At 37.0% G+C, this 21,380-nt stretch overlaps 3 protein-coding genes across 3 annotated transcripts in view; 1 reads left to right on the top strand and 2 right to left on the bottom strand.

Moving 5' to 3' along the window:
• LOC106870656 (ankyrin repeat domain-containing protein 40) overlaps positions 1-69 on the bottom strand; it is a 44,260-nt gene extending 44,191 nt beyond the window's left edge. Inside the window, exon 1 of the mRNA XM_014916805.3 lies at positions 1-69. This exon is cut by the window's left edge and continues 438 nt beyond it. The gene's annotated coding sequence lies outside the window, so the exon portion shown is untranslated.
• Positions 70-5,464: 5,395 nt separating this feature from the next.
• LOC149134637 (protein ZBED8-like) lies at positions 5,465-5,791 on the top strand. Its single transcript, XM_089355469.1, has one exon. The coding sequence runs from the start codon at positions 5,465-5,467 to the stop codon at positions 5,789-5,791; it is 327 nt and encodes a 108-aa protein (XP_089211595.1).
• Positions 5,792-12,389: 6,598 nt separating this feature from the next.
• On the bottom strand, positions 12,390-21,084 carry LOC149134636 (uncharacterized). Its single transcript, XM_089355095.1, has 2 exons — positions 16,965-21,084; positions 12,390-13,652 (listed from the first exon to the last, which is right to left on the bottom strand). The coding sequence occupies exon 1, from the start codon at positions 20,557-20,559 to the stop codon at positions 20,005-20,007; it is 555 nt and encodes a 184-aa protein (XP_089211221.1). The 5' UTR covers positions 20,560-21,084; the 3' UTR covers positions 12,390-13,652; positions 16,965-20,004.
• Between the last annotated feature and the right edge of the window lie 296 nt (positions 21,085-21,380).

Genomic DNA, 21,380 nt, shown 5'->3' with positions numbered 1-21,380 from the left:
GTTGTATATATATATATATATATATACCTACTCGTGTGTTCCTCTTCAACCTTTTACACACACATATATATATATATAGTTTTTATGAAGTTAGGCGAAGATAAAGGACGTGTACACCACCCATTTCCAACGTTTCGTTTTTTTTCTTTTTTTCAAAAGTTTTTTCGGATTTCTGTTTTTAATATAGAAGAATACAATTTTGCCCAAAAATCACGTTTTCAAATTTTAATTTCCCTCACCCACACTTCAATTTATTAAATTTTAAACTTTTTTCGAATTTTTCTTTTTAAACCACGTTAAAAAATACAGATTACGAACCTAGGAATTTTTGTTTTTTTTATTTTAATTTTTCTTTAAGAAACACTCAATGCCCCTTCCCCCACTTTCAGAAAACGAAAAACTCAAAATGTTTTCACTTTGGTCCGATGCTTCACGCATGCGTCGAATTCTATTGAAATAGCAGGCGCAAAAAATATCAGACCACCACCAGAAAACATACAAGAAACATGAGGTAAACGACATCAATTCTGAAAAAAGAACTTCCCGGCTTTCTCAAAAGCTTAAAGTGAAACATTTGGAGGTGAAGGTTGGGAAAGGGATCTGAGTGTTTACTCTTTACTCTTTTTACTCGTTTCAGTCATTTGACTGAGGCCATGCTGGAGCACCGCCTTTAGTCGAGCAAATCGACCCCAGGATTTATTCTTTGGAAGCCTAGTACTTGTTCTATCGATCTCTTTTGCCGAACCGCTAAGTTACGGGGACCTAAACACACTAGCATCGGTTGTCAAGCGATGTTGGGGGGACAAACATATACACCCCCCCCCCCGTGGGGGGGATTTTCATTTTTGACATTGTGTTCTACATGTCCAGGTCGTACGAGTAGCCTTCTCGCAACTTAGATGTGAAAATGAACGGCTTCAATTTATATTGAAACAGAAAAAAGATCACACGTGGAGTCCCCACCACGAAACTTGATATGCTAAAAATAACAACTAAACGCAGACAATCCAAATCTTGCATTTACTCAGAAAGTTGAACTGCGAGTTTCACGCTTTTTACCAGAGAACATATATTCGAAAACGAAAAATACAAAATAAAAATAAAAAATAGAAAGCAAATTCGAAAGCAAAAAAAAAAACTGTAACCTTTACCTTTCTAAAATCACTGTGGATATATTTCGGCTATGTGCTTAATAAATGTTTGAAAGTTCTCACACTATCGTAATAATCGCGGTACATTGCCTCATCATTATGTGACCATTTCATGTTACCGCATGATCCACTTTTATATTTCAGCCTACGTTTTATTCGTGACCAAAATGCCTCTATGCTATTCGTACATACCCCACTAACGGGATCAACAAAATTCTGTGAAATTCTGAGTAAATGCAAGATTTGGATTGTCCGCGTTTAGCTGTTATTTCTAGCATATCAAGTTTCGTGGTGGGGACTCCACATGTGATCCTTTTTCTGTTTCAATATAAATTGAAGCCGTTCATTTTCACATCTAAGTTGCGAGAAGGCTACTCGTACGACCTGGACATGTAGAACACAATGTCAAAAATGAAAATCCCCCCCCCCCCCGTGGGTGGGGAGGGGGTGAAATCTCAAAAAAATATTTTAGGGGGAATCGCATGACCGGGACATATAGAACACATTATCGAAAACGAAAATCGCCTAACTTAATAAAAAAAGTTACAGCCATTTCCCCTCAGTGTCTAATTCCAATGTCCACCCATACATATATATATATACATATATACGACGGGCTTCTTTCAGTTTCCGTCTACCAAATCCACTCACAAGGCTTTGGTCGGCCCGTGGCTATAGAAGAAAACACTTGCCCAAGGTGCCACACAGTGGGAATGAACCCGGAACCATGTGGTTGGTAAGCAAGCTACTTACCACACAGCCAATCTTTTTTAAAAAATTCTTGTACACGTTCTTTACCTTCGCCGTTAAAGTAAACATTGACCAAATATTTTTTTTTTATATTTCTAACCCCGTATCCAACTAATTAAAAAATTTTCCAGTGTTTTTTGATTTTTGCTTTTTAATGCTCCGTCTTAAAATACGGACAGTCCGACACTGCCTTTCGTCCTTTATAATTTCCAAATAACTTTTTTCAGTACTTCGAAATCAAAATTGTTGCGTGTTTATGTATGAGAAAATCATTTACTAAAAGAAAATTATGTTATTAAATTAAATTATTTCTAACATACCTTTAAATTGTTGCGAGAAAAACGGCAGAGACGGACTATATGTAATCTGAACCTTTCCCCCACCCCCCTTATTTATTTTTTTTTTTTACGGAATCCCACGTTTTAGGCTATGGAGATTCCGTGCTGTGTCATTCTTCCAATTTTCTCAGCAAAGTTTTGCATATTTGCAATATATGACAACACGGTAAGGAAGGGTCTCATTGAAAATGAGAAAGAAGGGTTACCTGCAACTTTTTTCTCATCAAAAACCAGAAACACTGGAAGCAGTAATGATTTAAAAGTATTTTAGAGAAAGGGTCATAGGTCAAGTGTTTCCTATACATCATACAGTGTGGAGATGCAAAGACAAGAAGATTTGAGAATTTTATGACAAGCAACAATTTGAGTGGATTCAGATTTGAATCACAGGCAGGGTCATGCGAGGACCTTACACAGTCAGAAAGTTGAAAAAAATATAGAGAAATTTTCGACTTGTGCGATGTAACACCTCAGAATGTCTTCAACTGTGATAATAAAGCAATTGTTTCCTCACCACCATCAAAAATGAATTTCTCTTCCAAACAGAGATTAGCATTATCTCTTTCTTTTAATTTTTCATTAGAATGTATGGAGACATGTTACAAAAATATTAGAATTTTACTAACTTGCTTGATCTGTGACTAAACCTTGATTTAATTTTAATTGCAAATATGTTCTGTAAAGATAACTTATTTTAATACAATATTTATGTATTTTCATAAATGTTTCTTTTGCATAGTCATCTACAAATTCGTACACACAATCGTGGCTGAAAATTTATGCATTTTACCTCCGTATCAACTTTGAAAGTATTGTGGTTTTCGTCACTGCTTGTCGAAATCTTTAAAAGAAAATTTTAATGTATCATTTGCATGTAATTTCTGACACTGAACCCACATTTGTTATTCATTTATTCAAGAAAAATTTTGCGAAAATGTTACATATGTTCAAAATTTGATAATTTTCACACACTAGATAAAACTTCAGTACAAATTATGTTATTTGTTGCTGTGTGCAAGCGCATAATTACAGCTCAACGTCAATTGAAATGACCTTTTTTGTAATTTGTGTTTGAAAAGAGTGTATTTCAAAACCTGATCAATATAAAATTAAAGGAAGTTTTTTTCAGAAATCGTATCATTTATCTGTTGTTTCTAGCATGTTGGAGATGACATTTGTGCCCCCATTTTTTTTTCCTAAATTTCTTCGAATTCCTGTTTTCGATATAGGAGATTAGGATTTTGCCCCCCAAAATACGTTTTCAAAATGTTTCTTTCCCCCCTCCCCACCCCAATTTTGTAATTTTAAACTTTTTTCAAAATTTTTTTTTTTGTAATCCATGTAGAAAAATACAGAGATTATGAATCTTTAAGAATTAAAAAACAAATTTTCTTAAACACTCAAATCCCCTACCCCAACCTCTACCTCCCCACTTTCAAAAAGCTAAAAATTCCAGCACTGGTTCAGTACTATGTACCAAAAGTGAAAGAATAAGATCTATTGGATATATTATAATATGATATAATGTGGTTTCACTTTTAATTCTAAGACTAAGATTAACTTATTTCTATTATATTTGAAATATAGTATATAGATTGACAAGGCACAAATATATAGAAATATATATATATATATATATCATCATCATCATCATCATCATCGTTTAACGTCCGCTTTCCATGCTAGCATGGGTTGGACGATTTGACTGAGGACTGGTGAAACCGGATGGCAACACCAGGCTCCAGTCTGATTTGGCAGAGTTTCTACAGCTGGATGCCCTTCCTAACGCCAACCACTCAGAGAGTGTAGTGGGTGCTTTTACGTGTCACCCGCACGAAAACGGCCACGCTCGAAATGGTGTCTTTTATGTGCCACCCGCACAAGCCAGTCCAGGGGCACTGGCAACGATCTCGCTCGAAAATCCTACAGGAGCCAGTCAGGCGGTACTGGCAACGGCCACGCTCAAAATGGTGCATCTCATGTGCCACCCGCACAAGAACCAGTCCAGGGGCACTGGCAACGATCTTACTTGGCTTGCCGGGTCTTCTCACGCACAGCCCATTTCCAAAGGTCTCGGTCCGTAGTCATCGCCTCGGTGAGGCCCAATGTACGAAGGTCTTGCCTCACCACCTCAGCCCAGGTCTTCCTGGGCCTACCTCTTCCACGGGTTCCCTCAACTGTTAGGGTGTGGCACTTTTTCACGCAGCTATCCTCCTCCATTCTCACCACATGTCCATACCAGCGCAATCGTCTCTCTTGCACGCCACAACTGATGCTTCTAATGTTGAATAATCTATATCCTAATGGAACAACATAACACATTGGCAACTTTCGGGCTTTACAGTCACGACAGTGGGATGCATTGATTGGCTGAAAGTACATGGCCTCCTCAATCATCATCTCAACTGTCCTATATGTCAGTGTCTGCCAAACTATGTGCTGCAAAAAATATTTTTTGGAAACAACAATCCAAGAACGTTTGCAAAGTTCAAGTGTAAATATAAATTAATTGTATAAATTGTAAAATATGGTAAATATAAATCAATTAAGTTACATGACGAACAGCAGCTTTGCTACAATATATTACATTTCTACATTTAAAGCGGGATTGTCTGTAAGAAAATTGTTTAGTAGTCCTAGTAGTTTTAAATTTTTGATTTATTTATAATTTACATAAATTGTTTTATGTTAATTTTAATCAATTTTTAATTTTAGACTTAAACATGGACAAATTTTTATTGAGACCTCAGAAAAATGAGAAAGAGAATCATAGCAAACAAGACGAACACCTGAATAAAAAGTCCACCTTATCAAAAGTAAAATGTAATGAAAATTACATCCAATATGGTTTTATATTATCGGAAAAAGACAACTCGGTTCCTTTTTATGTGATTTGTTTAATAACACTCTCAAATGAAGTGATGGTTCCCAGTAAACTTCAACGTCATTTAATAACAAATCATCTACAACATAAGGAGAAACCAAAAGAATATACTTTGAGATGCTAAAAAATAATTTAAAAATTCAATCAAAAAGGATGAAGAAATTTCACTCAATTCCCGAGAAAGTTCAAATTGATAGATAGAAGATTGCCCAGCTTTTGGCAAAGAAGAAAAAATCACATTCCCATGCCGAAAACATTATTTTATCAGCCTTAGAGATCACTGTTGGCACAATGGTTAGTGATGAAGCTGTCAAACAAACTAAGACAATTCCTTTGCCCACATGATTTCTCGTAAAATTCAAGACAATTTGCAAGACGATGATCAGCTCCGCAAACATATCACTGAAGCAATAAATGAACTTGAAGACTTGTGGGCCTTACAAATCAATGAAAGTACAGACATCAGCAACAAAGCTCAACTAATTTCATTTCTGCAAATCATCAGAGGTGGTAAAATCATAAGTCAGTTTTACTTTTGTTGTGAATTGAAGGAAAGAATCACAGGAGATGTCTTTAACCTGGTAAACCAAAATGTCATATTGAGAGGGATGCAGTGGCAAACTTGTATTAGCGTCTGCACTGATAGTGTTCCATCCATGCAGGGTTGAAAAAAAGGCTCCATGGCTCATGTATTACAAAAAAATTCACATGTTAAAATTGTATATTGCATGATTCACCACAAAGTTTTGGTGTCAAAATCTCTACCTTTTGGTCTCCTGAAGACGATGGACAACATTGTTAAAGTGATGAATTACATAAAATTGCATTCCCTATGGTGCAGACTTTCTCTATGTGAAACAATGGATTCTGATTTTCAGTGTTTACTGCTTCATACAGAAATGCAATGACTTCATCAGGTAAAGAAAATGATTGCACATGCACTAGGAGCTTGCATAAGAGTTACCCTAAAAGGCTACACGTTTAAGTTTAACAACAAAATATATGCCCAGGATGAGGGGACAGCCATCGGTGTTAGTATCGCCGGTGATGTGGTCAACCTTTTCATGGTATGGTGGGACAGAAGGCTTAAGGAACGCCTGACACAGAACTCCATACTCCTGAATATGTACTCTCGCTATGTCGATGAGATCAATGTAGTGGTAAAGACACCCCCACAAGAGAGTACTCTTGAAATAGAAATAGAAACTAATACTATGGAGAGCATCCAGCAAATAGCTAACTCCATCTACCAGAGTATTAAGGTTACGATAGACTACCCTACTAAACACCCTAACCATAGACTACCAGTACTAGATACAGAACTCTGGCTGGAAACTGAGAATAATAAAACCTGAATCCTTCATTCACACTATGCCAAACCTATGGCCTCCAAATACCTGATCCACCGGAACTCAGCTATTGCGGACAATGCCAAATTCAATATATTGATGGCAGACCTCGTCAGAGTAATGCGAAATGTGTCCCGCATGTGCGATCCTACAGAGTTAAAGAGACATATACAACATTTCATTCGCCGCATTTCAAGAGTTCTCAGGTTACAGCCATAAAGAAAGGATCAGAGTATACAAAGGAGCTATGAGGAAATTTGAAACCATCAAACGTAATAATAGGAATGGAATTTGCCCACTTTATAGGAGCAAGTCCTGGAACACCATTGAAAGGATTAAGAAGAAAATAGGGAAGGCCAACTCATAGTATGATAACCACAAATACCAGAGCGTCATGTTCGTCGACACCACCCCTAGAGGCGAACTGGCATACCGCTTTAGAAGGGCCCTAGACAAACTTAAGGTTGTTGAAAGGCCAGGCAACCCTATCAAATCCCTTATCGGTAGAACCTCCTGTACTGATAGGAACTGTACTATGCCAAACAAACTGTAAAGCTAGAAATGTAGTTTATAGTATAAGATGTACAGAGGGACGATGCAGTAACAAGACAACAATGTACGTAGGGGAAATGGCACGGAGCATAGGAGAACGGGAAAATGAACATTGGAGGGCACTTAAGGAAGAGAAGAGTTCATCAGTTCTGTACCAGCACGCTGAGCAGGAACACGGCGGCTCACTCAACAACATAGAAATTAAAATCTTATCCACACATAGCACAGACGCAGCACTTAGACAAATTACAGAATCTACACACATCATAGAAGATAAACCTAGCCTGAATAGGAAACTGGAATGGAACACTAGCACACACCACAACATATGACAATAAAATTCCCATAAACTGATAACAATATGAACAAAATATAATACAACACACAGATAAACAAATAGAATTAAATAACTACATACGTTATCAAAAATTAAATACAAAAAAATAGAAAAAAAACAATAATAAGTAGGTATAAACACGAACAAATAAATAAAAACAAATTAAACGAACATGTATAAACGGGATACAGATAATACAGGCACTCCCCATACACACACATGCACTTACTAAACATAGACACACATAGAGGGATACGCATGCGCAAATAAAGACACATACAATAGAAATACAAAATGGCTGATCGTTAGTAAGGAGGGACACACAAAGAAGAAAGCAAAGGACCACTGATGAGGTCACCGAAGTGTGATGAAAGAACTCTGGCCGCAATACGATTAATGTAAAATAAGGCTGAAGCAAATTAACACCAAATATATAGTGCATGTGTTTTTATTGGCTAAACTGGCAACATGACCATCCCCAAATACAACAATATCTGTTTCAACACACGATTTCACATCAAGAATCTTGCAAAACAAATATATAAGGCTTCTTGTATAATTCCATTCATATCCATGATGTTTTATAGGATCAGTAAATGAAACTCAGTACTTAACTGCTACTTATACAAACCAATAAGCAAAGCTCTAGATAGTCTTAATCTACTATTATAATTCCATTCACATCTACTATTATAATTCCTCACAAATTAATGTGAGGGTGTCTAGGTACTCTTAATCTTCTATTATAATTCTACTATGACATCTATGTTTCATAGGAATATTCAATCAAGCCCAGTACTTAATTGATACTTATAGAAACCAATGAGGGAACCTCTTGGTAGTCTTAGTCTTTTATTATAATTCCATTTGCATCTTGGATGTTTTATTGGAATGCCAAATCAATTCCAGGACTTAACTGCTACTTATACAAACCAATGATGAAGCATCAAGGTATTCTTAGTCTTATATTATAATTCCATTCACAGTTAAAACTTTGGCATTGCTTGAAGAAGTAGTGCATCTCTTCTTTGTTCCTGACTAGAGATAGATTTATCTTTCATTCCAGTTACCCTTTATTGACATTTGAAATGTCGGGTGACTTTTGGCCAACCCATGTTGTAATGCTTTTCTTTTTTAAAACATCTAGGATGTTTTATAGAAATATTGAATAAACCCCAGTACTTAACTGCTATTTACACAAACCAAAGAGAAGCCTCTAGGTAGTCTATTATAATTCCATTCATGTCTTGGATGTTTTAGAGGAATATAGAAATTAAACCCAGTACTTAACTGCTACTTATTGAAACCAATGAGGGTGACACTAGGTAGTCTTAGTCTTCTATTATAATTCCATTCACATCCAGTCTGTTTTATAGGAATATTAAATTGATCCCAGTACTTAACTGTTATTTACACAAACCAATGAGAGTGTCTCTGGGTCGTCATATTCTATTACAATCCATGCACATCTAGGATGTTTTATAGGAATATTAAAGTAAGTGCCAATACTTTACTGCTACTTGTATAAACTAATAGAGAGCCTCCAGATAGACTTTGTCTTGTATTGTAATTCCATTTGCATCTAAGGATTTTTTATAGGAATTTTGAATCATCCTCATTACTTAACTGCTATTTATACAAACCAATGGGAACCCCTCTAGGTAGTCTTTGTCATATGTTGAGGCAAGTGAAATCAGAGTCAAATTCGATGACAGCACCGCAAGACTGGCATCCGTGCTAGTGGAGTGCTAAGAGCACCATCTGAGCGTGATCATTGCTAGAGCCGCTGACTGGCTCCCGTGCCTGTGGCATGTAAAAAGCACAATTCAAGTGTGATTGTTACCAGCGTCGCCTTACAGGCACTTGTGCCGGTGGCATGTGAAAAACAATATTCGTGCAAGGTCATTGCCAGTGCTGCTGGACTGGCTCCTGTGCAGGTGGCACATAAAAAACACCATTTGAGCGTGGCCGTTGCCAGTACCACCTGACTGGCCCTTGGCTAGTGACACGTAAAAGCACCCAATACACTCTCGGAGTGGTTGGCGTTAGGAAGAGCATCTAGCTGTAGAAACTCTGCCAGATCGGATTGGAGCCTGGTGCAGCCATCTGGCTCACCAGTCTGCAGTCAAATCGTCCAGCATGGAAAGTGGACGTTAAACGATGATGATGATGATGATCTTGGAGGTTTCATAGGATTATTAAATCAGCCCTTCTACTTAACTGCTCCCAACTTATGCAAATGAATGAGGGGGCCTCTAGTTAGTCTAAGCTTTCTTTTATAATTCCATTTACATCCATGATGCTTTATAGGAACATGAAATCAAACCCCAGTAGTTAACTGCTATTTATACAAGCCAATGAGGGAGCCTCTAGGTAGCTTTACTCTGATTTTTTTCCATACTTTTTGTTTGTGGTTGTGAGATTTTTCCTCATTTTACAATATCTCACATTTGAAATCACTTTTCTTTTACTATTCTTTTGCCTGTTTTAGTCATTTAAGTGCAGCTATGCTAGAGCACCGTCTTAAAGGTCTATTGGTTGAAGTAGTGAAACCCAGGACTTATTCTTTGTAACCCTAGTACATATTGTATCAGCCACTTTTGTTAAAGCACTTAATTATGCAGACATAAGCATGCCAACACCAGATGTCAAGTGATGAGGAGGGCAGGACAAATATTGACACAAAGACACACATAAATATATATATGTATGACAAGCTTCTTTCAGTTTTCGTCTACTAAATATACTGACAAGGCTTTGGTTGGTCTGAAGCTATAGTAGAAGTCACTTGTCCAATTGGCCATGCAATGGGAACCATGTGGTTGGGAAGCAAGCTTCTTACCACACAGCCATGAGTATTTTGACATCTATGCTTTACAAACATCTCACCTCACCTCATGTAATGGTTTTCATTTTTGGTTCACAGCATTGTTGCTGTCATTGTGTTTAAGAGCCAGGGCCGTTCTCATCAAACAGACCCATGATGAAGGGGTGTTCCGAATGTGACCAATCTGCCATAATGGCTGGTTGCTTAAGGATCCCATTTTGCAACCCTGTGGTCTTGGGTTCAGTATCACATGTGGAAGCCTCTCATATATGTCTTTTATCTTTTTGTTTTGTGTGTATATAAATATAAATACACACACACATAATATAATATAAGGTGTGGCTGCATCACTTAAAAATTTGCTTCCCAACCACATGGTTCTGGGTTCAATTGCACTGTGTGGCATCTTGGGCAGGTGTCTTCTACTACAGCCTATAGCCTTGGGCCAACCAAAGCCTTGTGAGTAGATTTGGTAGATGGAAACTGAAAGAAGCCTGTTGTATATATGAGTGTGTGTGCACATGAAAGGTGAAGTTAGCCTTGGTGGAGTTTGAACTCAGAACAAAGACTAACAAAATGCTGCTAAGCATTTTGCCATGCACAGTAATGATTCAGCCAGCTTTCTACCTTCACCTTCAATATTGGTCTTGAAGTTTGGTGCAAGGCCAGTAATTTTGGGGGATGGTCTAAGTTGATTACATCGACCCCAGTGCTTGACTGATACTGATTTTATCAATTCTGAAAGGATGAAAGGCAAAGTTGGCCTTGGTGGAATTTGAACTCAAAACACAAAAGACAGACGGAATGCCACTAAGTATTTTGCCTGCTACAGTTACAATTCTGCCAGCTTGCCGTCTTACCTTTGCATTGAATACTGCTCTCATCTTTGGGCTGGTGTCTCCACTGAGTATTTTAACTTACCTATTTGAATTCAGAATCAAGTTGTAAACATGGTAAATCTTCTTTTCGTTAGGTTTAGGTCTTTGACTCATCATCAAAATGTATCACCACTGTGTGTTTTCTATAAATATTTTCAAAGTCATTGCTCTAGTAAACTTTCTGGTGTAGCATCCTCTGTCTATACCTTTAAATTTGTCAGCCACTTCTGTTTCTAGGCACATCATTTCTCTGTTAAGCTTCCTGTAAGTTATAAGTCTTATTCTAAAAGCATCTTTCCTTGAACTGTTGTTCTCTAGAAATCACTACCATCATCCTGCTTTCAAATCCAGAATCAAATTGTGAACATGGTAGGTCTGCTTCTTCATATTAAATTGATGTCTTTGGGTCATCATTGAAATATACCCTCATTGTGTGTTTTCTATAAGTATTTCCATAGCCATTTCTCTGATAACCTTTTTCATCGAGTACTGTCTATCAACACCTTTAAACATGTCACCTGCTTCTCTTCCCGGGCGTATCATTACTCTGTTGAGTTTCCTATTTGTCATGAGTCCTTTTATTCTAGTAGCTTCTTTTATCAAACTGCTCTTTCTCAAAAACTCACTACCATCATGAAAATTTTAAAGTTTAGTGAAAAAATTTAGTGATAAAAGGTAATGAAAAATTAGAATAATATTATTTTAAGGGGTTTGCTGTTTGGAAGGCATGACGATGGGGGTGGGGGAGATGAGGTGTTAGAAAAAGACTTGGATTTATAAAATTAATCTTTAAAAAGTGTTTTGAAATGTTGGATACTATAAAATCTATAAAATGTTGAAAAATTCCACCCCACCCAAATTTTATTGTCAGCTGCTCTTGAGAAGGTACGATGATGGATGGGTGGAAGATGTTCAAAAAAAGAAATGGATTTTAAAAATAATTTTTGAAAAAATAAAAAAGTGTATCCTTATGTGCTTTCAAATGTTTGATACTATAAAATGAAGAAAAATCTGCCCCCAGTCTGCAAATTTAATGTTGGCTGCACTTTGGAAGACGTGACTTTGAGGAGGTGGAAGACGTTTGGAAAAGAAAATGGATTTTAAAAAGTAATTAAATAAAAAAAAGTCTATTTTGAAATGTGGGATACTATAACATTTGGAAAAATCCTGAAAAACAAAATGATGCCAGTTGCTCTTCTACATCAATCCCAGTACTCAAATTGGTACTTATTTCATCAATTCCGAAAGGATGAAAGACAAAATCGACCTCTGGTGAATTGGAAAATAGTACCTTAAAAATCAAAGGCCAGTAATTTTATAGAATGGGGGTTAAATGCACGATTATTTATTTTATTATTTAGCTTGCATGTTTTCAAAATAACTGAGAATCGAAGTTAAACAAGGTTTTATGTAATATATTTGAGAGGATTATTAAAGTTTGTCTCAGGGATGTTCCACTAACATGCAGAATTCATTGGAAAAACTTTCTTGAGAGGACCAAACATCTCAGTATTCGTAACACTAATGGATAGAACTGCCTTTGGCAGTAATTACAGCTTGAATTCTTCGAGGTATAGACTTGTACAAAGTTTGAATTGTTTCCAAAGGAATTTTTGTCCAATCTTCAGCTAAAACAGTCTCCAGTTCTTGTAAGTGATGATGGTGGAGGATATCAACTCCTTATTTCTTTTTCTAAAATGCACCATAAATGTTCAATAATATTGAGATCTGGGGACTGTGGTGGCCAGATAAGATGTTCAACTTCACTAGAATGTTCCTCATGCCATTCAGTAACAACTTTAGCTGTGTGAATTGGTGCATTATCATCCTGAAAGATTGCGTTTCCTTCCAGAAACAGTTTCATAACCACAGGATGAATTTGGTCAGATAAAATGCTTAAATAGTTTTGACTATTAATTCTGCCATGAAGGGAAACCATTGGGCCGGCAGATTTTCAAGATATAACCCCCCCACATCATCACAGAGCCTCTTCTATGTTTAACTGTTGGAAGAAGGTAGTCTGGGTCAAATGCTTCTTTTGGCCGTCTCCACTCATATACTCGGCCAGTGGTCGGAAATAAGGTAAAAGATGACTCGTCCAACAAAATAACATTCTTCCACTGCTCTACGGACCAATTCTGTAGGTTTTTACTCCACTCTAAACGCTTTGCAACATTTGTTTTTGAAAGTAGTGGTTTTCTGATTGCAGCCCTCCCATGAAATCCGGCTTTGTGCAGCTCCAGGTGAACAGTTTTTGTGGAAAATGGGTTCTCGAGGTGGTCATTAAGTTCTGCAGTAATTTTGAGAGCCGTACTTTTGTGATCCTTTTTAATAATTCGCATAAATGTCTGACAGTTCCTATCTGAATGTTTTAGTTTCTTCTGGAGTTTTGTTTCGACGAGGAGGTTTTTTCCTCTTTCTCAAAGGCTGTCATTACTTTCAAGACAGTACTTCTTGATACACCAAACATTTCGGCTGTTTTCATTACGCTACAGCCTGCCGTACGAGCACCAACAATTTGACCTCTTTGAAAGTCCGATAGATCTGTCATTTTAATAAATTTTAATTACCTTTTTCTGATGATATCTGAAAAGAAACAACAATTTTAGCAAAACATACTAAGCAACACTAATAATAAATAAAAAAACACAAAAATAAACAAGCTTTTGATAGTTTTATAGATATTTCAAAATTATGATGCTAGGTGTTTCCATTATTTTGTCCAACCCCTGTATATATTTACACACAGACACATAATTGTAATTACTTATACATCTAACTATAATGGACAAAGCTGCTTATTAATTAGGTATGTAACAATTACTAAAAGAAAGCAATTATTAAAGGGTTGACCGTTCTAAGTAATTTCCTATAATTTCAATTTCTCAAGTTTCTTGAACTTTTTAACTCCAATTTCTTGCAAATTTAAATATTCATTGCATTCGCTGCAGCCAATTCACAAATTTAAATATTCATTGCATTCACAACAGAGTATTCCATTCTCATTTGTCAAGTCTCTCATTTTCTCTTTTAAGTTTTCATTCACTATTTGGAAAACCAATAGTTTATTCTATTAATGTATATGTAATTTATTATTTATTAAATGAAAATTCTTTAAATACTTGTATAATTTTTAAACACAGGTTAGCTGTGAGAAGAGCCTAGAAAGATGGGTAATTACTATTAGAAGACGAGGAGAGAAAAAAAGTCACCGACAAGTACTCAAAACTTGCACCTTATTCACAGTTTCCAAACACTCTGTACCACTAGGCCAATATATACGCAAACAAGTTGCACAAGCGACTTCAACAATGATACACTTGTGCATACATATAGATACACATACACACAAATGAAAGGCAATGAATGTGTGTGTGTGTGGTTGTGTGTGTGTGTGTTTGCTGTTCACTGACAAAACTTTGTGCTGCATTACTTTTGTGAAGTTTTGTCAGTGAATAGGTCACGGTTTCAAAGTGAAGAAAATATTTTGACACAAATGAAATTTTAACGTTGAAGCGAAACTGGTAAGTATAGAGGTCCCTTAATGGTACTACTTAAATACAGGTGTTACACACAAATCATTTTAAATGAATGCTATGTGGACGTGTAATGACACCCTAACCCTAACTAACCCTAAAACTAGCCCTAACCCTAACTAACCCTAAAACTAGCCCTAACCCTAACTCTAAAAACTAACCCTACAACTAACTCTCCCCTTCATATTGTTATGTAGATGCATCAGGACCTCTGTATTTAAGTACTACCGTGAAACTAACGGTTTCTGTGTGTTCTTGAATGGCTTACAAACACCTACGCTGCAATTGTTTTTGTTTCAGCACATGATCTCAAATCAAGTCACTTGCTATGCAAGAACATCGCTGTAATTTTTTTTTTAATGCCAGCAATGACCTTCTCAGGCTCTCCAATATTTTAATTTCTAACCAGAAACAATCGGGGTAAGAGAGTGGAGTTGCAAAAAATTCATAATTTCTCAAATTTTCTTTTTTATAGCATATAAATGTATTTATGGAAGAAAAATATTGAAAAACATCAATACATGCAAGGGTGATAAAGAAACAAGGAGGGTAGTCTTTGGATGTGCTAGAAATAACAGCCAAATCGCCCTTAAATCACTCACTTTTCCCTCTGAAAATATTAACAATTTTTGAAAATTATTTTACTGAAAATGCTCTTCCCATGGTTTTGAAGTGCAAAGAAAAATTGGCCAAAATAGGTCTGGAGTGGAATGATGAGGGAGGGGGTGTAAAAAAAAGAGTTTACATACAAAGATACCCCCCCTCCCCATCATTTCGAAGGCTGTGGTTTAAAAAAAAAAAACAAGGAAAATCCTTGAAAAAATTTTCCCCACAAATTTCTTTATAGTCATAATCTATGCCGTTTGAAAGGGATTTGTATAAATTTCATTAAATGATACCACTCTTCCTGAAAGTTATGAGGGAAAAGAGTCAGATTGTGTGAATTTTCCAAAACTCCTCTCTCCACCCCCTCGGAAAAATTCTTTCTCATAAATCCCTATATACTCTGAAGCCACAGCATTTAAGCAGTATTTCTAGAAAATTTTGTTAAGAAGTATCCATTTTTCTGAGGGTGTATACAGCTGTAGTAATGCCCTTTTATTTATACGATTTTTTCATTTCATGTTTATTTCATTTATTTGCAATGTTCTCTCTCCCCACACTCTCTCTCTCTCTCTCACACACTGCAAAGCTTACAGAAACTTTGAGGGGAAGGTAAAACTTGACAAATTGCTTCTCCCTCTGTTGTTGGATTACTGTGAAGTTTGTTTAAAAAAGAGAGATTATGACTGATAAAATGATGCAAACAATACTCATTGTGTTTGCAGGAGGTGTTTTCTGTGTGTGTATTATATCTGCATGTGTATATGAAGTGTGTGTGTGTGAAATATCTGTGTATATATAATGTACGCGTGTATAAAATATGTGTATGTATATAGTCAATGTAAAATATCTATAAATGTATGTAAAAGATGTGTGTGTATAAAATGTCTTTGTATATATAAAGTGTATGTGTAAAATATGTGTAATATCACTATGCATGTATAACTTGGTGAATTTGCATATAGTGTGTTAAAATTTGTTTTTGTTCTTAACTTTCTTAAATGGACAGAAAACGATTAAACACACTCTGCTTTTCCTTACTTTTCTTCATTTATTTTTCATCCTATAAACATTATACTGTATACACGATATTGTATGATATACACGTATTTTAAGAATATCAAGTGAATTAATACAGATTAAACATATTCTGCTTCAGAAAAGTATTAATTTGTATCTGTATCTGTTAAATAAAATCATGTTCTTTAATTTTCATCCTATAAACATTATATCGTATACATAGTACAATATGGCATATATTAAGTGGAATTAATACCAAACAGGCCCTGCTTTAGAAATGTATTTATCTGAATTTGTTAAATACAATTTAGGGCACTATCACGCTATTAGATGTCAGAAGTGAAAGTAGTCGCTGTCTGTCTGTCTGTCTGCCTGCATGCCTGTTGGTGGTCTGTCAGCCTGCTTGCCTGTCTGCCTGCATGCCTGCATGCCTGCTGCTGGCCTGTCTGCCTGCTTGCCTGCTGCTGGCCTGTCTGCCTGCTTGCCTGCTGAGCTATCTGTCTGCTGGTTTGAGTTGATACTTTGGCTTACTTACTTACTGATATCTATCTACTATGTATCTATCTATCAATTATTAGAAAACACAAATTTAATATAAAAACATTTTCCTGAAATTGCAAATTATTTAAAATATAAAAATATAATTTTCAACAGAGAGAATTTATCAAAATAGAAAACAAATGAAGTTTGAAGTTAAGTTTCAAAATAAATGTGATACTTATGCTCCGTAGATACTTACACTCTGTAATGTTTCAAACGCATGGATCTAGGTGTCGAATTTGTTCCAATAACTTCTGGTAGATCTCGTCCTTGAATTCGTAACGCCACATGAATTCTATTAGATGTGTTTGCAGTAAATTCCGGGTTGTCCCATTTTCTCTTTTGTTCTGGTTCTTGGCATGTTTCCATAGGCATTCGATGTGATTTGTTGTGGCAAATGTAACCGGATCAACAAAATTTATTGAATGGTTCACGGTTAAATGTCTATATCCTAGCGTGTTTAGTGTATTATATGAACGCCAGAGGTCAGAAATTATTGTTGTTCCTGGTAAAATCCGCTCTTGTATAATTTCTAAAAGGGTATCAGATGATCGATCTTCTACCGCAACTAAAAAACATCTTCTCGTATCTCTTTCTAACGCACCAAACACCCACTGCGTTTTAACCCGATGGCCAACATTATATTTTCTTCTAACAAACGCACTTTCATCTATCTCTACTATTCGGTTTGGTCCGCCTAACTTAATATTTTGCGCAATATAATACTCTGCACATACATCACGGCAGTAATTCCTCCAATCTGTTACAGCTACATTTGCTATACGACATTCCTGGCCTAAATTCTTAGCTAAATCTCCCTTAGCCCAATAATATAATATATCTATAATCTGCTCGCTTTTCAGTTTGCTATTATCTAGAAATGTTCCCTTTCTAATGGAAATCAGTTTTCTACAAGGCCTTCCACATGACCATATCATGCCATCGGACAAATTGTTTTTGGCCACTTCCCTCATGCTAGCTCCACAAGAGGGACATATTTTTTCAGTATTTAACAATCCGTATGTCTTGAGCCAGTGAATACTAGCTGCTGTTGTTGCGGTGGCGATGGCAATGTCGCGGTGATTAATTCCATTTGCACTGGGATATGTAGAAGTCATCGTGAAAAACCTGCAACTAATTTGTTCTCGTGTAGATTTCAATTTGAATTACGCGCGCTTTTGGGTGTTCGTTGGTGGGTATGATGGGTAATTCTTGTAGAATTCCGTAGAATTTAAACAAGCGAAGGTAAGGTGGACGAGAATTTAAACAAATGAAGTTCAGTTTAAAGTTTATAAATAAATATATTTCATTCCATGTTCAGTTTAAACTTTATGAATAAATGTATTTTTGCATTATTCATTATTGTTTTTAAAAATAAATCACATATACCCATCATACCCAATTATTTTTGCCAGATGCTTGTTTAAAAGTTCTTTCCCTTGTATTATTATTGACAGTCGCTATGCAGAGTTACTTCCCCTCCCCAATAAATTGGTTAGAACTTAAAAAATGGGTGTTTTTCTATCAAGAAATCCTCCATTAGCAAGGCTGATATAGGTGGCTGAATATTGCGTAGCTAATTTTAATCTTACAATAAAATACGTGTGTATCTATATATATAAAATACGTCGGCTACTCCACTAAAATTATACCCACGCTATCCAACAAGCTTTACACTTGTATGATGTTGAAAAAGATACTGGACGTGATTAGGCATATGAGGTGGGAAACATTCTACCACGACCTAACTGCACCATCCCTGGAGAACAACAACAGTGGAATCAGATCGATGCACCCAAACTCAAGGACCTCAATCCGTTCGAGGCGGACCTACTGAGCATCATTCCCAAGCTGAAATTTTTTAAGTCCTCTTCTTCCTTCCAAGACAAGCACTGGACCAACATTAGATTGTTAAAAAACTCAGGTCCTTAATCTTCTCTGATAAGACGAAAAACTCATATAGGATAGACACCCTAGATTACAATAGATTGCTAGAAAATAACATCACACAAAATTATAGGCGTGATTCCCCACACACATATAACAACATCAACTGTGGAGCCAAAAAACTAGCTAATGAACTAGAGATAGCGGACAAGGTAGAAATTCTAATGCCTTTATTACCATAAAAGATCATAAACCGAACTTTGCCTCAAATCCTAAATGCCATCTGATCAATCCAGCCAAATCCGAGATTGGTATGGTAAGCAAGCATGTACTGAGAGATATCAATAACGACATAAGGAGGGTTACCAACCTTTCCCTGTGGTACAACATCAACGAAGTGACCGCATGGTTTAACACCAACATGGAAAGAGGCAGAGCAAGGTTCACCCAGTTTGATATAGTGACTTTTACCCGTCTATAACTGTCTACTACTGGCCAAGAAGCTTTCTTTCGGTAGGGACTTCACTGACATTGGCAACAGAGATACAGAAGTCATTATGCATGCCAGAAAGACAGTGCTATTCAACAAAGGTTCGACATGAGTTAAGCAATCCGACCCCATGGGCTCCTTTGATATAGCAATGGGAGCCTATGACAGCGCTGGTGTATGCAACCTTATTGGGTTGTATATCCTCGATACCCTTAGGAAAAAGTTCCCCTCTATCCTCTTTGGCCTCTACAGAGATGATGCCCTGGCCATCTCTAGGGGAGAAAATGGGGATACACTAGACAGGCTTAGAAAAGATCTAATCAGCACACTTGCCTCTATGGGATTGACAATCACCATAGAGACCAACCTCACAACTGTGGACTTCTTCCAACACAACTGTCTTCCCTCCACCCACCATGTTCAAAAACTTGGTAATGGGTGTTAGTAAGAGGATCACAAACCTTTCCTCCAGCCAGGAGATTTTCAACGCAGTGACCCTGTACTATAACAAGGCCCTAGCTGCCAGCAGATTTAGAGACTGCATCTCCTAGATGTTGGAACCCAACAACCACAGTAGGAAGTACTGCAGAAATAAAATTTGGTTTTCCCCTGACCCCTTCTCACTTAACACAAAAATGCCCGTTGGTAGAATATTCCTTATATTAATAGATAAGCATTTCACTAGCTCCCATATGTACGGGTCCATTTTCCACTGGCACAACGTTAGAATATTGTTTAGCTGTGCTCCCAATATTAAGAGCATCATAGTTAGCACCCCTAAGCCACAGGAAGAGTTAGGATGTTCATGCAGGGACCACAACAGATACCCGGTGGGAGGCCACTGTGAAACGAAAGGGGTTGTCTATGAAGCCGAAATACTAGCAAACCTTAGAATACCACTGGTAGAAGTAATAGCAGCCATAGACACAAGAACAGAACCAGCAACTCTGCCACCATTTCCACAGTTGACAACATTATCAGCAATAGCAACAACACAAACAACAACAACAGTAGCAGGATTGCCATCAACACCAGCATTACCAAAAGCTTCCCTAACGTCCACAGTAGCAGACCTGTCAACCCCTATAGCAGCAGCAACAGGTCCAGTGCCACCACCAACTATAACGGCAATAACAGCAGCTGCAGCGGCAGTGGCCCTAGCAGAAACACTAGTGGAACCACAGCTAATGACACCTCTAGCAGCAATGGCAACTCTCTCACCAATGAAGAGGACTACAATAACAACAATAGTGCCTCCACCATAACTGGCAGTGGTAATACCATTTCCAACACCACCACTACCTCCAGCAATGCCAACACCAGCTGTCCCAGCTCCAACAACACCAGCAGGTACAACACTGACAACACACACCCATGGAGATACGCTGGATGTTCCAGGAACTCTTTCAAACAACATCTCTCCAACCACAGGTCCTCCTTCAGCGTTCCAGAAAGAAGATACAACATCACTGGTCAGTCACATCTGGTAACTAAGGGATGATGGGATTCCATACTTGATCTCATGGAAAATCCTCTAAAACCTAGGCCCCTACATCAATGAGACGCATTGCAAGTTACGCGTAGCTGAACACACAAAAATCATAAAACACTCACTCGAACCAGGGAACAACCTTAACTGTCCAGGAAGGGTAGTTTGTGGCTGTATTCCATTGTAAACTGGATACTGTGGTTAATGCTGTTGATTAAGTTTTTAAATTTTACAAACACCAATCAAAACCAAACTTCAGCAAATACAACAAAATGACCCTTTAAGAGAATCAACCAACCAGAACGACTGATGACCATTCCCCACAGGGAAGCCAACCAGGCAGAATGACAAACTTGACCACCAGAAAACCAAGACGTCACCAGTACTTCAATGAATCAAAAATCAAATTTGCTCGCGAAAAAACTTAGAAATACACCGCATTCCAAAACACCGTTACAAGTGAAAGTTCCAACACACGGAAATAGGATCATAGAAATTGTAAACCAAATCCCTTTTTTTTACTATCTTCACTTCTACCTTGTTGTTTCCCCTCTTAACTCAGTATGACTAAAACTTTGATGATATTCATTTCTTGTCGATCACTACTAACACTAATGAGCTTTGTACATTCAAACAAATTGATGCACAGTTTTAATATTATTGACTGTTATGAACATTTAAAATTGTCAACATCGAAATTTTTGAACATGTTTTTCTAATTCCTAATTCTAAATTTGTCTCTTAAGAAC

This window comes from Octopus bimaculoides, chromosome 7, assembly GCF_046866305.1.
Source record: "Octopus bimaculoides isolate indiv1 chromosome 7, ASM4686630v1, whole genome shotgun sequence".
Classification (NCBI taxonomy): domain Eukaryota; kingdom Metazoa; phylum Mollusca; class Cephalopoda; order Octopoda; family Octopodidae; genus Octopus; species Octopus bimaculoides.
This window is presented reverse-complemented; position numbering and strand designations above follow the sequence as displayed.

What these genes read in the sequence shown, in the direction of transcription:
- LOC149134637 (XM_089355469.1), top strand. Translation starts at nt 5,465, where the DNA reads ATGATTTCTCGTAAAATTCAAGACAATTTGCAAGACGATGATCAGCTC.
- LOC149134636 (XM_089355095.1), bottom strand. Translation starts at nt 20,559, where the DNA reads ATGTTGTTTGAAAGAGTTCCTGGAACATCCAGCGTATCTCCATGGGTG.